Source organism: Rhinolophus sinicus, linkage group LG14, assembly GCF_036562045.2.
Source record: "Rhinolophus sinicus isolate RSC01 linkage group LG14, ASM3656204v1, whole genome shotgun sequence".
Lineage (NCBI taxonomy): Eukaryota > Metazoa > Chordata > Mammalia > Chiroptera > Rhinolophidae > Rhinolophus > Rhinolophus sinicus.
Genome location: NC_133763.1, coordinates 50,650,680 through 50,665,075, shown reverse-complemented (window position 1 = coordinate 50,665,075; position 14,396 = coordinate 50,650,680). Strand labels below are relative to the sequence as shown.

The following is a 14,396-nucleotide window of genomic DNA, read 5'->3' as shown; positions in this document are numbered from 1 at the left end:
TCCTCGTAAGTCTGGACTGTGGGCGGGGCAAGGTGCTCGCCGAGTGCAGCCCTTTGCAGCCCGAGCTGGATGGGGGCTGGAGAAAGAGGAACATTCTATTTTTGTGGTGGCCCCAGGTCCACTTCCCCACATGGGCATAGAACATTCCACTAGCCCTCTCCTTCTCCTCCCACCTGATAGAGCCACAAGCGTTAGGGATGAGGTTAGGACAACTGGCCTGCATGCGGAGAACATAGGACAGGAAACCATTCCACTGCCTTTTTTGTCACCTAAAGAAAGGAACCCAGAAAAATGGGGACCGAGGCACCACCTTCTTTTTGTTGTGTTGCATTTGCTGCCGGCTGGGAAAGCTTGGCAGCAGCAACCAGATTCCCATCGCTGCCACTTCCGACAATTTCCTCTGATTTTTCATCTAGAAGACAGTAATTTGGGCATCACCCCAAAGTGTCTGACCCAAACCTGATCACCCTTGTTTTAAATTTTCTGTGTTTCTTGGGAGGAAGGGGCTGTTTGCTGTCCTGGTTTTAGTATCTGGAAGAGGGAAAAGCAAGAATGAGGTCGAGTCTGGTGTTTCTGAAAGAAAGTGATTTTAGAGCGATTTGAAACCAGTGGGAAAGACAGGGGAGCTGACCCCACCTTGTCCAAAGCAGGAAGCAAAGAGGAGGCGGGATTCAGAGCTGAGACTGCTGCAGATCAGGAGTGCTGGGGCCGCCTGCCCGCTCTCTGATTTACTCTCCTCACTGTCTTTAGGAAAATGCAAACTGCCCATGCCCCTTGTTTGTGTAGCTGCACCAACCTTCACGCTCCTGGTAACTTAGGAGGACTTGGGAATCAGTATTCCCCAACTGCTCCCCAACCTTAACACAGTTCTCCCCACACTTGTTAATTCTCCAAAATCCGATTTTTAAACCTGTCCTCCTAATGTTTGCGTTCTCCCCATGCCTGCCTCCGCCCAGGTTGAGTTGGGTTGGGGTGGGTGAGGGATGCAGAAGGTCTGGCTCCATCTCTCCCTGCCTGAGTGGAGCTGGGTTGCTCTAATTGACCTCGAGGGTCTCAACTGTGCTAAGTTGGGTGTTTGTTAGATCTCGGTAGGCTTGTAATTAGTACAGAGAATCTAGGTCAGAGGCAACTGGTTGGAGTGATGGTCTCAAGAGGCAAGAATACAGGCGGGGAATAGCAGACAGGTTCCTCGTTCTGTGGGTGGGGCGAGCCAGGGACAGGGAGCTGTGGGGCTGGTGTCATACACCAAACAAATAGACACAGGGTCACGTGCTGAAAGGCGCTGTAACTCGTGTGTGTGTGTGTGTGTGTGTGTGTGTGTGTGTGTCTCCTCCCGCATTTACTCGGGTTTCTTTCCAACCTCTCCATATATGGTGTGGCTCTAGAGCGGGCTGGGGATTGGCTGCTGTTGTTGGGAGACTGGGAGGTAGGAAGAAAGCAGAAAAAGACAGGAACCAGGCAAGGGACGGGGGTGAGAAGGGGGAGGGGGCTGTTGCTGAGCTCGGAGGGTATAAAATGGGGCTGGTCTGCCTGCCTGTGAAGTTAAGAAAGGGGAGAGATTCTTTGGGAATGGTTTTTGGGGAAAATGAGGCAGAATTTACTGTCGGCAGAGGGGTTGGGGGAGAGGGCAAGAGCTATTTCCCTAGGGTTAGCGCTCTAGGCTTAGCAGGGCATGGCTTGTGACGGCTGGAGCAGAAGTTAGAGGAACTTGTGAGGTCTCCCCCTTTTCTTTTCACTCTAAACAAGCTACAGCTATGCTGTGGAAATAGGGAAGCAGCAGGTTGACTCATCAGCTTTCCAGGTCAGCACCTCAGACATTCTTCCCAATGGAGCAAGATCAGGATTGTTCCCCAAACCTCCACTTAACGACTGAATGAGGAAGAACAGGAGAAGTTGAGGAAAATGTCAATGACATATGAAATGGCATTTCATTTTTTACCTGTCTCTACCCCTCACCCCATTTCAAGTCTGCGTCTTGGATGTCCTCCTCTCCCCATTGAAGAGCTTCCCTTTTCCAGTTCATTTGTGTAAGAAGAGACTACAGCAGAGTTGTTGGGAAAGAGAAGGGGAGGACGAATAAATACACATCCTGAAAAGTGTCTGTTGGCAACTGTGTAGCCAGCAAGTTGCCCCCATGCCCCCCACTCAACCTACCCGTTTATCCCAGAGCACAGTGGGTGGGCAGAAGAAAGGGAAATAGTGCAGGCAAAGAAATTGGAATGATGGAGTGAGGAAAGAGAGGTGCTGGGAGGAGGGTGAAAGCTAGAGTGACAGCATTATTGTCCTGCAGTCATAATGCCTGGGCTCACTCTTTGTTAACAGAAATCAGGCCAGCAGCCCACCGTCAGGGTACAATTTAAGCTATTTTTTCTAGTGGGAAGCCTGGCTTTGTGCTGAGCTCTGAAATTCTTGAAGACAGGAGATCACGCTTCCCCCGTTTCTATCTCTAGCCTTGAGCACAGCACCTGGCCCTTTCTCCTTGAAGAAGGAGCAGTTATTGGCACAGCCTGTGGGCCGGACAGCTCCCGGACTAGAGCAAAGTGAGTGATTAACCCCATGCCATAGGCCTCATTCAGGCCGTCCTCCTGCCACCTGAGCTCGCTGTTCATCGCCCACTGAGTGAAACTAATAATAGCAGCCACCGCTGCCCTTCACTGAGTGCCAACAGCCATTTATCAGCTGTCAGGCATTTTCCATAGGTTGTCTTTACCCATCCAACAGTAACTCTCCCTGTTGCAGGTGAGACAACTGACACCCAGAAAGCGTGTGCCCTGCCCAGGGCCTCATAGCGAGTCAGAATTTGAACCCAGATCTGTCTGGTTCCAAAGCTGGGCTCATTTTGCCACCTTGTGGCTGGCTCTGGTGCCCGAAGACCCTGGGAACCCAGTGCCCAGCTCTTGGCCTCCTGGGATCTGGTCTCTCTTCTGCTTCCCGACGCCTGTCATCTCCTCCCCAGTGTCTGTCTCCATCCTCTAGCTCCCCGGGAGCCACAGTTGGCATGTTGGGGTATACATGCCATTCTTGCTTATGTCGTTCTTCATCATGTGGGAGCGACAAGGAAGGAAAAGAGAGAAAAGGGAAAATGCTGGTAAAATAAAAGTAATAAAGATGGAGACTATAAAAAAGAAAGTATTGTTTTAACCTAGAGAGTGAAGCATGCTGGGAGGACAGAAGTCTGGAGACCGATTCCCTCACGTGCTACCCCAGGACACCCTGGGGGTGGTGACAGTTAGGTGGCAGTCTTCCCTCAGGAGGATATGTGTTCCTTAGGGAAGAGGCTAGTTTGGATGACTGACAGGCTAGATCTAGAGAAATCTTCATGACCGAGGTGGGGACTAAGAGCATCAGTCTCTCTTCCCCAGAACCTTTTAGCTTGGAGAAATTCCGCCATCTTGCTTACGTGGGCTGCGAGAGTAATGTCAGAGCAGAATAGGAATTGGAGGATTTTCCTTCTCTCCCTCCTCCCTCATCTTCCTGAATGTCACGTTAGGGCTGCCTCATGGCCAGGCTCTATAGGCAGTTTGTCCGTATTTCCTCCCCTCACCCCTAAGATCTTAGCTCTTGGAGGTGAGAGACCTGTGGAAGCAGATCCGGAAGCCAGCAAGGGGCAGTTTTAACCCCTCATTGACTTGGTTCCTGAGGCCGTCCCCCTTCCCCAATCTTCCCTATCTCGCCTTCACAACTCTTCTTCGAAACTTCAGAGGAAAGAAACAAGCAAAATGAGTTGTGTAGGATCTACCACAGACAAGAATGCAGGGGAGCCTGGCAGCTCCAAAGGGGCCCCGGGGGGTGGTGGGACAAGCATACAGAAGTTTCTGTGAAATCGGGGCTTGATTAGTGTTGGAAGAGGTTTGAGGAAGGAGAGGGAGAGGCTACAGGAAACCTAGCTCGGCCGAAAGAGGAACCTGAGCACGTGTTCGGTTTTCCCCTTCATCTGACCCAGCTTGCATCACAAATCAGTTTCATTCTTAGTTTGGTTCCCCTGTGCTAGGACCCCTAGCCAAGTGACCAAGCCAATCGCATCCGTCCAACGCTGTATCTTTGAATCAGTGTTGGGAAGGGTCTGGGAGATGAAGGGAAGAAACCCATCAAACACGAAAGCCGGGCAGCTGAATCTCAGTCAGAGTCTGCTATGAACGAGACGCCAGTGTCTGGCAGAGGAGACTCCAATAGCCCACATCCTCAGGCCTGGGATAAATTTCACTTCTGTGAGCAGGGACAGGTGGCACTGACTTCCACAACCCTGGAGCTAGAGCTGGGCAGCTGAAATTCCACCCTCAGATTGAAAACCTGGATCGGGACATAAGAGAAAACACGCCACATGACCCCCCTGCTCCCCCCCCAGGCCTATACATGTCCCTGGGCGCGGCAGTACCCTCCCCAGTACATCTCAGAGGGGTGGGCTGTGTGGGATGGTCACACTGTGCCTTTATTAGCCTCTCTCTCCAGCCAGGGGAAAGCTTCTTAATACTGCTGTAGGGGTCACCTCCTCCTCAAATCGGAGGCACCTTCGGTCTCAGAGTGATGGAGGGGGGTAAGGAGGGGTGCAGGAGGGTCATACATCAGCAAGAGCAATGAGTTTGATTGTGGTTTTTTTTCTTTTTTTGTGTGAGGTAAATAAAAAAGGTTTATCCTGCAACAGCTGGAGATCAGAGTCTGTGCACGCCCCCAAGTTCCAGACCCTGTCTCCTTCCTTCACATTAGGCTCTTCCGGTACTGACTGTGCTGGGTGGTCTGTCTGAGGTGGGAGTCGGGGGTCTGCAGGTCCATCTGTCTGTACAGGTCCCTCAGCTCCCTGACTTCCTGCAGCACCCTCTTCGCCTGGCTCCAGTTCGACGACGCCTCTCCCAGCAGCCGCTCTGTCTCCAGCAGCAGCTGCTCTGACTCAGAATCGGGAGGAGACCGAGGGGGGTCCTTGGCCTTTCGCTTCCCATCTCCCAGTCCCTGAACCTCTGCCAGCAGCTCCTGAGTCTTCTCCAGTTTCCTTGCTACCAGGTCCTGGATCCGGGACAGCTGCCCCGGGTGGGGTGGGATGAGGGTTTGGGGGTCCTCGGCCCGCACTGGGAGGGTGCAGGCTGGAGCAGTGTCCCGCTGAGACAGGATCTCCTCCAATGAGGCACAGCGGGCTTTCTCTGTGGGGGTCAACTTCTTGGGTGCCTGGGGGGTGTAGGTGGCCCCCTTGTCTGGCTTTTCCCAAGGTCGGGGAAGGCCGCCTGCCCGGTCCGAGGAGGGCTGGATGCGGTCTGAGTCTGCCCTCCGCCGGCTGCCCGCCAGCTGGGCCACAGACTTGTCCAGGTCCACCCGAAAGCTCTCAGCACAAGAAGTGGGTTCCTCGGGGGAAGGGTCCTCCTCCTGGATCAGGTCCAACGTCAGCATCCCATCCGAGGTGGAGGTCGAAGCCTGGAGAGGGAGACGGGCAGTGAGGGGCATAAAGTGCCATGCGCTGGCGTTTCAGGAGTGACCGCCTGAGGTGAGAGCGGTGTGGCTTCCTCCTCCGCATGCCTTCCCTGATGAGAAGCCCGCCCGCCCTCCCCCAGGTGCCCTTCGACTCGTCGCTATTTCTTACTCCTTAGAGAATGATTGGAACTTCTTTTATTTTTCTGTGATTTAAAATCATTTCTCCTGTTTGTTTCCTCTATACTCCACTTTACTAAGAGCTTCCTGAAGGCTGTCGTTTTCCTCTGTATTGTGGACTCTGAGCATCCCCCGGGGTTGGCACTCACAGGACGCCGCACGCGGCTCCGTGACTGTCCCTTTCCGTCTGCATCCTCGGAGCCGCACACCTCAACCCAGAACCCCTGGCCTTGTAATACAACTGGTTCTCCCATTTCCAGAATTCCGTAATACAAAACAAGAGATGCAGGGGACATATGTTGTTTCACACACCCCTCCGGCAGGCAGATCACTGCCCCACTGTACAGGGGGAGACATGCAGCTTCCAGGACCCACAGCGGCTAAGCTGCAAGGCTAGTGCCCACCCCGGTCTGTCAGATTCCAAAGCCTTGTTCCTTCTTCCATCCCTGACCGCCTCTTTCCCTACAGACTTAGAAGGAGAGGACCACTGTGGTATCAGGGGCCCACTGTGATCCTTCCTTCTCTGATCTCCTGAGGAACTAATGCTGCTACCTGTGGGACAGCTGGTCACCAGACAGTCACTTATGCTGCCTTTTCACTTTCTCTGTGGGTATATCTCATTTTCCCCAAAGGAAAAGTCATTTACTGAGGGCAGGGACTTTTGATCTCAGTACATGCTGAATAAGCACTTTTGAATTGGAGGCCCCAGGCTGGTTTCCTGATTCTGGGGGGAGGGACTTCCCAGCCTTGGACCTTGGTTATCACAAAGGCCTCTGGTGGGCCCTCCGAGATCCAGCCCTGGGATGGATGGACATGGAATGGGCCCTTCAGCAACTGTCACTTTCTTATAGTCTCACATACCACGGCCATTAGGTGTCCTCGAGTAGGGGGGCGGCGGGAGTGTTGGATTTTTGCCCTGTCTCGAGTGGGGTGGGCAAGATAGCTGTCCTCTTCAACGGTGACCTGAAGAGAAGCACTGTGAGTCATGGGACTCTGTCCCAACCCAGCATCCCCCGGGGCGTGAACATGCCTGGACTGGGACATCAGCCCATTGCATGACCTGCTTCTGAGCAAAGCCAAGGGCAAGGGGCGTACTGGGTATCCTCAAGTTGGCCCCAGGCTGGCCCCTGTGTCGGAGTCGGGAAAGAGCTGTCAGAAGACTTAAGAGGGCAGAAAGAGGGTTTTCCAAAGGGAGCTGGTGGGGGACAAAGTAAATGGGGCCCACGCCATAACCTTCCCTCTTTAGTGGGTCACAGCTGCTCCCTCTGCCCCCACGTCCCTCTCCCCACCGTGAGCCCCCTGACCTCATCCAAGATGCGGTTCTTGGCGCGGGTGATGGCGGAGTTGAGGGCATTGATCCATGACTCCTTCTCTTCTGGACTCACTGCCAGGAAGATCAGGTTGGGCGCCTGTGGGGGAAGATTCTCGTTTCAGCCAGGGTTTTAGAGTTGGTGCCTCACCTTGACAGTGACGAAATAAGAAATTATTATCTCATTCTCTTAGACCCTGCTCCTGAAGGAGACAGAGTCCGCTTCCAGAATCACCCACACCTTAAGGAAACCAGCCTCTATACCTGCAAAAGGCCACGGCCTGCAGGTTGTTTTAGAAATGACCAGGGAAGAGCTAAGAAGGGCAGTGGATATTAATATGGCACTGGAGATAATTAGGGGAGGTTTGGTAAAGGACGGGACTGAAATAAAGATCTTTACATGTTTGAAGAAATAGAATGTGATAGGAACAGCTTCCCTCAGACAAGAAAAATTAGATTCAGAAATTCAACCACCTATCAGGGTACCGGGAAAAGTGATTTTCTCCCAAGAGATGTGTGTGTGCATGTGTCCACACAAGGAGGGTGGGGGGAAGGGAGGGGGTGAGAGAGAGAGAGAGAGAGAGAGAGAGAGAGGGAGAGAGGGGGAGAATTTTTGTTTAAAGGCTGGCTTGCCTGGAGAGAAGGAAGTAGCCACAGTATTCCCAGATTAAATAATAAAAGCAGGCAGGACAGCAGTAATTCAGGGCCTCTGAGTCAAGAGAGCTGAGAGAGACAGACAGTCAGAAAGACAGAAGTGTGGAGGGGAGGCATTTTTCCCTGCCCCCCACTCCTGACCATCGGTGTCCCAGTGGCCCAAGTGCCAGGAGAAGCGTACCGTGTTCCCGGGCTGTTTGGAGTGGGCAAGCGTAAACTTGCTATGATTTTTCTTGCTCCTGCTCTTGGATTTCCGGAGCTCCTCACACTTCTCATAGTCACTCAGGTCAAACACCTCTTGAACATTTTTCTCATCTTTCACCTAGGGGAGGATTGGAAGTGAGGTGAGGAGGATAAAATTACTTAGTCCCTTCCCCCAAATTGTTAGTTTAGAGCCATCTTGGGAACCAGAGGAAGCCTGAGGAGAGGTGAGGGCTGACAAAACAGGAAAGGGCTGTCTTACCCAAGGGCCACAAAGGCCACAAAGGGCTGACAAACGGGACAGCACTGGGGCAGCCCCCAAGTCCTGACTCCTCAGGTGGGTTTCCATTGAAACCCTTTATCCCCTCTCCTCAGCCACCATTTCCAAAGCCCCACTATGTCTCTCTTTACCATGACCCCCACTTTGTCCTTTGAAAGATACGGCTTACACAGCTACCAGGTGAATCCTATCATCCTGAAGTAAGCAAGACCTGGTGGCCCTGATTGTCCAGAGGGGTAGATGAAGGCAGGGCCAATGGCAGGGAGTGTCTGGATGCCATGAAGGGCTGTCTTTGGCTTCCCCGTGTCATGTTTCTCTTGTCACATTGTTGCTTTCTTCCCCCACCTGGCTCTCTCCTTGAATATATGCTGGTGTAAAGACAGTCATCTCGCTACCTCCTTCATTTCAGGAGTTTCAGCACCACAGGAACAGCGGTCCTCTGTGGCTCAGTCTGTTCAGAGAAGCTGAAAAACATACCTGTGGTTCCTACCTCTCCTCCCTCCCCTGCCAAGGTACTGTGACAACCCCACTGAGCTCTCCCAGGCTTGAAGAGCCAGTTCAATCATCCACCTCTCTCTAGGCAAAGATGCACTTACACTCTCCCTGGAGGACTGAATTTCAGACTCGGAAAAAAACATTCTGCTACCTCTTTCCATGATTCCATTTTGAGAGCCTAAGTCCCCTTACTGTCAGGAAGTTCTTCCTTGTGTCTAAACTTAGTCCTTCCTGCTTGCAGTATCAGATAGATATGCACCCTGGTTCTACCCTCAGTAGATTTAGCCAGCATTTGGCTCTCAACTCCCTTGCTGAGTGTTTAACCAGAGACCACAACTCTATCTACAGCCTGCAGCTCCAGCCAGCATTCTCTGAGTGCCACAAAGCACATCCTGTTAGCTTTCTTCCAAGGTCTGTTCTCAACCTCGTGGAGCTTTTTCTCCTCTCCCCTAAGGTAGCCCCACAGCGCTGGTACTCAGAAGCTGTGGCTTACGGACTATTAAGCCTTGCAAGGAGCAGAGACTTAGTCGCTGGCCCAGATGAAGCAGCCTGTGATTAGAAATCCCTTTCACCCCTCCCTGCTTGAGTCCGGGGTTGGAAGAGCCTGGGAAGGAGCTGGTCCCATTTCCCTAGGACAAGAGATGAAAACTACCAGCACTTGTCTTGTTAAAACTAAACAGATATAAGTAGTCCCACATCTTCCTTGGAAGGCGTCTACTTTCCCTGACTGGAATTATTCCACAAAAAAGTCCCCACTTGCCAAGCTCTGAAATAGGAATTATGGATGTGGAGGTGACTTCATCTAGCTTCCTGGTTCTCGTCAGCCTTAAAGTGGGGGAGTGGTTCTCTCTTCCATCGCCCAGCCCACCGCTGGTCTTGATCTGACTTGCTGCTGCTGGATCCAGGGGGTTTAATGTAGACGAGGAGAGCCAATTACACAGCCCCACTCAGGTGAATGGCTGCTCGTAGATCCACTCCGTTTCCACAAGGCTCCTCCAGGGCTCTCCCCTGTTCAGGGCGCCCTGGTTTTGGACTGGGAAGGGACCAGGGGCCTTGAAGGATTGTGGGTGGAAGTGGACAAGATGCTGGGAAGGGGTGTCTGAGAACAATTCCCAGAAACGTGGGCAGGGATGTAGGGTGATGCATCACTCCTCCTCTCCCCGCCTTCCTCGGAGTTGAGACTATCAGCAGAGGCCAGAAATCTTGGAGAGGAAAGTGCTGGGTGTGTGTATGTAGCCAGGGGAAGAGAGTTACTTGTTCTGTTTTCCTTAGGGGAAGGGAAGGGAAAGGAAGGGGAGGGAGATATTCTGGCTTGGACACAGCTGATAAGGAGCTCTGGGGAGCAGGGAACATGGACAGAGCTTAGCCCTTGAAGGGCAGGGGTAGGAGATGGTGCAAGGCAAGCAGCAGGACGGGTATATTCCAGGTCCAGGGAAGATGGACACCTCCAAGACCCTTGGTCTTCACTGTATTGCTTTCCCCCATCTAATTCCCAAAGTCTCATTGATAATTACCCATCTTCCAAAGTCAACCCTTCCTTTCCCCTGGTTCTTTGTCCCTGGCCCACAGAAAGGGATTTTTCCCACGCTGGCCAAAAAAGATGCCCAGAATCCAATTTCTTCCACCATGAGGGCTCCCTATACATCAACTCCACGTCCATAAGGTGCCCTCTGAGGATGAGGAAAGCAATTATTAACAACAAATACAGAGGCTTTCTTTGCTGGAGACCTGCCTATGTGAGGGGAGCTAACAAAAAAGACTGGCACGTTCTAGGGGAGAGGGTTAGGAATTTTCTTGCATTAACACGTACATGACAAACATTACACTCTGTATTTCTTGTTCTAAATCTTGACTTCTTTCTCCTGGCTCTGGAGGTTTGAGGAAGTGGACAGAATAAAGCCCGGAGTTCTCTGTCAGTTTGACCTTTAGCCCAAGCCCACTGGAGCACGCATGCAAACTGGCTCCAAAGAAGAGTAAACGCAATAGGTTCTGACCCTCTTCTCCTAGGCCCTTCTCAGCAGGGGCAGTTGGCCCCGGGACCAGTCAGATGCTCCTGACTCATAGGCCACCAGGCATCCTAGGCTGAGGTCATTCCATCCTTTCGCCATCTCGGTACTCCTTCCTCTCCAAACAAGGACCAACCAGGCTCCCCCCAGGCTCTGTCTGTTCTTTGGACAGATACAAACAAGAAAAAAATGTCTTGTTCTGTCTACCTTTTACGTTCTCAGGTTTCTGCTTTGATGTGTGGGAAGTTCTCCCTGATTGCTCACTAGAGTTTCCTGCCATGAAGTTCAGGGAAGACAGGAGATTACACTTTGACACTTGCTGTTTGTTTTTTAATGGAAAGCTAGTAAATTGTGGAAAAACTTTCTGCAGGATTTGGGATTGGTCAGAGGTGACCCTTAAAGATATATCTTCCTGTCAATCTTCTCTCACCTCATGCCATCACCAAGTTCTCAGCTTAGCATAAACAGCAAGACTTAGACACCCTGAGGAGGGATCTCTTTGGCTCTGGCACGGCTTAGTGCTTCCCTAGTTGTGTCAGGAGATGTTTGGTTCAGATGAACACTGCTTGTGGGTCTGTTTCGATACCATAAAAGGCTTTATTTACCTAAATATAGTCTACTGCAGAAAGCAGAAGAGGTTAGAACTCAGGGAGGACCTGCCAGTTAGCCCTGTGAGGACTCAAGGAACTGGGGGAGGGGGGGCCACCTACCAGGGGAACACAGGCCTGTGGCCCAGGCTCTGCAGCCACGGCACAGACGCAGGGGCCAGAGTGACTTCTAACCCATGGAAGGGCAATTTCTCAGTATTACTACGTGTTACTGAGCCCAAGCAGCAGATAAAAGGGAGAACAGTTTGGATTCAGTGGTCTGGGCTCAGGTTCTGACCCAGTGTAGACTGGTTTTCATTTTAACTGTAGAGCCAAAGACAGAGAGACACATACGGGGGTCCATAACTCCATTTTTCTCCCTTCAGATACAAGTGTGGGGGGCAGGGAGTGAAGAATGAGTTTCTTGCTTCTTTTTTTTAGTGGAGTTGGGGGTGGGGGAACAGAGCATCCCGGTTCATTGGCTTCCACAAAAATAACTGTCTGCCACTCACAGATGCTCTACCTGAGGTCATATGAGACTGACCCAAGGCTGCATGTGTGTTTTCTGTGATTCCGGGCAGCTGTGCTGCTATGACCCGTGTATGCCCCTGCTAGAGACAGGAAAGGGGGGGCTAGCTGGGCTGGGGTCGGGGGACAGGAAGAGGTGGAGAATAAGCTGCTGTTCAGAGTGTTTCAGCAGCAACAGCAAAGAAAAAAAATCTCCTACGCTCAGCCAGAGGCCAGGATAGGGTAGGGGATAGCAGGGGGCACTTAGAACCTTGGGGACATCTTGGGAGGGGGTTCTCATAGTCAGATATTTGCAAAGAAAAGTCATTAAATAAGATGCATACTCAACTTCTAATGCCAACTCAGGTCTTCTCACTAAAGGGTGACCTTCTCTGCAGATCTGTGATGGGCTAGAGACCAACCCGACTGTTGAACTTGCTTTCCCAACAAAATGGGGGGTGAGTTACGGGGGAGACTAGAGGTAGATAACCCCCTTGTGGAGAGACAAAGTGGGGGCTAAGAAAATAGGGAGAGTTGGAGGCAAAGGGCACCTACCTCCTTCTCAGAGATGTAGAGCTGGTCCCCTTTCAGCACCACATAGCGGTTTTTCCAAATCTCCCTGAAAATCCCTTTCCCGCAGAATTTCCGGACCCAGCCGACCTTCTCCGGCGGCGCAGACTGATGATTTCCATCCTGAGGCCCCTGCCCCGGGGGCAAGAGAAGGACGGGCGCTTAAGTGATCAGTTTTTTTCCTCCTCTCCATTCCGAGACTCGCGACCCTCCTCCGTCGCCCTCTCCCCTTCTTTCCGGGGACCGCCCCGCCGAAGGCTGGAGTCCGGGAGCCCGACGTCCACTCCCCACTTCCTAAGAGGTTCTCGCTCGGAGGGGCTCTCCCTCGTCGTTCCCCTCCCCCTCCTCCCAAATAAACAACTGCAACCGCGGGAGGAAGGGGCCTGAGCCGAGGTGGCCTTCGGCTTGCCACCCGGCCCCCGCCCCCTCCCCCAGCCTCTGTCCTCGCAGCGCCGGATTAACGGCGTTTTATTTTATTTCTCATTGTCTCCTCGCCGCCGCAGAGCGCGATGCACACGGCTGCCGGTCACCCAGGGGACGGGAGCCTGGGGGTCGGGCGAAAACTACGCCAAGTGACACCCCCTACCCAAGTAAACAAACAAAAGCCCCCCCCAGTGCCTCCGCGCGGGGTCGGGCCCACGGCGGCAGGGGGCAGGGGGGACCGCGGACGGAGGGCACTCGGGATCGGCGGGAGGGTGGGGGCTCGCGCAGGGCGCCGGGCCACTGGCAGCCCCGACGGGCCGGGGTCCCCCGAGCACAAAGTCGGCCGCGGGCGCGGGGCCGGCGGGCGCACTCACCCTCTTGGTGGAATTGTTCTTCTTCATCATTCCGGGGGCCGCGGCCAGGGGCTCCTTCCCGGGGAGGGTGGCGGAGATGCCCCCGGCGCCGCCGCTCCGCCCTCCCTCCCTCTGGAGGACTCGCCTCCTTTGTAGCTCTGGTTACACTAAGGGCCGGCCTCCCCGGCGCTCGCACACACGCGCACGCTGGCTCCCCGCCCCTCGGCGCCCTCCATCCCGGCGCCCACGCGGCCCGGTCCCCCGAGCGCCCGCCCGCCCGGCCCCGCCACTCCCGGGGCCCCGCGTGCTGTGAGCGGCCGGGCCCGCGCCCCGCGATTCCATCCAGCGCCGCTGACGTTGCGAGTTCAGAGTAAAGGGCGAAACGCGCAGCCCGAGCTCGTGCGCTCCCCCCACCCTCCTTTGTTTCTGACTCACTGAGGGTGAAGAAGACAGACCCAAACCCAGCCCGAGACCCAGACTCTGACTGACGGCCGAGCGAGAGGTGGGGCCAGGAAAGGCAGACCGGCGGGACCTGCCGAGGGTGCAGCGGAGACAGATGGAGCGGGTAATAGACAGAGGTTTATGAAGCCCCGGGATAACCTAGATGGAGATCGTCTCCCTCCCAACCCAAAACAACAACAAGCGCGCGAGCTGGGAGGGCGCGTCACCAGGAACTGTCGTCTGGAATTCACAGTCCCCAGGTGGGAGAGACAGTGGCCTAGGCAGGTCAGATGATGGAGAAAAGTTTTATGCTTTGGAGGGCATCTGTGCATAGGGGGACACAGTGGGAGAGCGTTAATACTAATACACACTTCTGGCAGTTTACAAAGCCTTGGGCCTTACTGGAGCCTCTTACTCAGGAGAATAACCGTAAGTGTAGGTGGATGTTATGATCTCCATGGCCCAGAGAGGAAAGTGAGGCTGAGAATGGCTGGGGGGTTTGCAGACGCATCGTAAGTGCTGGCAGTAATAGGACCCTGTCTCTAAAGTGGGGTCCGTTATACCAAGTGGCTTTAGTATCAGCTCCAGGTGAGGCTTCAACTTCCTGCTACCTGGATCTCTCTCCCCGCCGCACCACAGGGAAAAATCCCATCCTGTCTGCCTAATGGACTCAACGGGAGGGAAGGGCTCAGTGTTCACCCGCCGCCCTGACTGGGGGCTCCTCCTTCACTAGATCTGCTTAGAGCCACAGATCAACAGCTTAGTAACTTCGTTTTATTTCTCAATACATATTTAGGGGGAAGAGGGGAGTCAGGAAGCCCAGGTTTCGGGTGCTGGTTTCATCACTGCCTGGCCTTTGAAAGTCACTGAAATTCTTTAGGCCTCCGTTCCTCCACATATTAAATAGTGAGGGATAGACAGCCAGTTCCATCAACAAGGAAAGTTAGGGCAATATAGGAGACGACCTGTGAAAGTCTTTTGAAACTATAAATATTG

The 14,396-nt window shown here is 53.4% G+C and overlaps 1 protein-coding gene across 3 annotated transcripts; it reads right to left on the bottom strand.

The window, feature by feature from the left end:
- Positions 1 to 4,408: 4,408 nt before the first annotated feature.
- Positions 4,409 to 13,151, bottom strand: PLEKHO1 (pleckstrin homology domain containing O1). 3 transcript variants are annotated; one of them, XM_074319025.1, is made up of 7 exons: positions 12,981 to 13,093; positions 12,169 to 12,315; positions 8,364 to 8,482; positions 7,719 to 7,859; positions 6,879 to 6,983; positions 6,436 to 6,537; positions 4,576 to 5,400 (listed from the first exon to the last, which is right to left on the bottom strand). In XM_074319025.1, the coding sequence occupies exons 3-7, from the start codon at positions 8,403 to 8,405 to the stop codon at positions 4,696 to 4,698; spliced, it is 1,095 nt and encodes a 364-aa protein (XP_074175126.1). In that variant the 5' UTR covers positions 8,406 to 8,482; positions 12,169 to 12,315; positions 12,981 to 13,093; the 3' UTR covers positions 4,576 to 4,695. The 3 variants fall into 3 exon arrangements, with proteins under 3 accessions (XP_074175125.1, XP_074175126.1, XP_074175127.1); XM_074319024.1 differs by lacking the exon at positions 8,364 to 8,482 and having other exon boundaries at positions 4,409 to 5,400; positions 12,981 to 13,151; XM_074319026.1 differs by lacking the exon at positions 8,364 to 8,482 and having other exon boundaries at positions 6,879 to 7,034; positions 12,981 to 13,102.
- Positions 13,152 to 14,396: the final 1,245 nt, after the last annotated feature.

Excerpts from the sequence above, each read along its gene's own strand:
- PLEKHO1 (XM_074319024.1), bottom strand. The coding sequence starts at position 13,010 with ATGATGAAGAAGAACAATTCCACCAAGAGG. Across the intron at positions 7,860-12,168 it reads TCTACATCTCTGAGAAGGAG|GTGAAAGATGAGAAAAATGT; the intron begins GTAGGTGCCCTT and ends ATCCTCCCCTAG. Across the intron at positions 6,984-7,718 it reads CCAAACAGCCCGGGAACACG|GCGCCCAACCTGATCTTCCT; the intron begins GTACGCTTCTCC and ends CTTCCCCCACAG.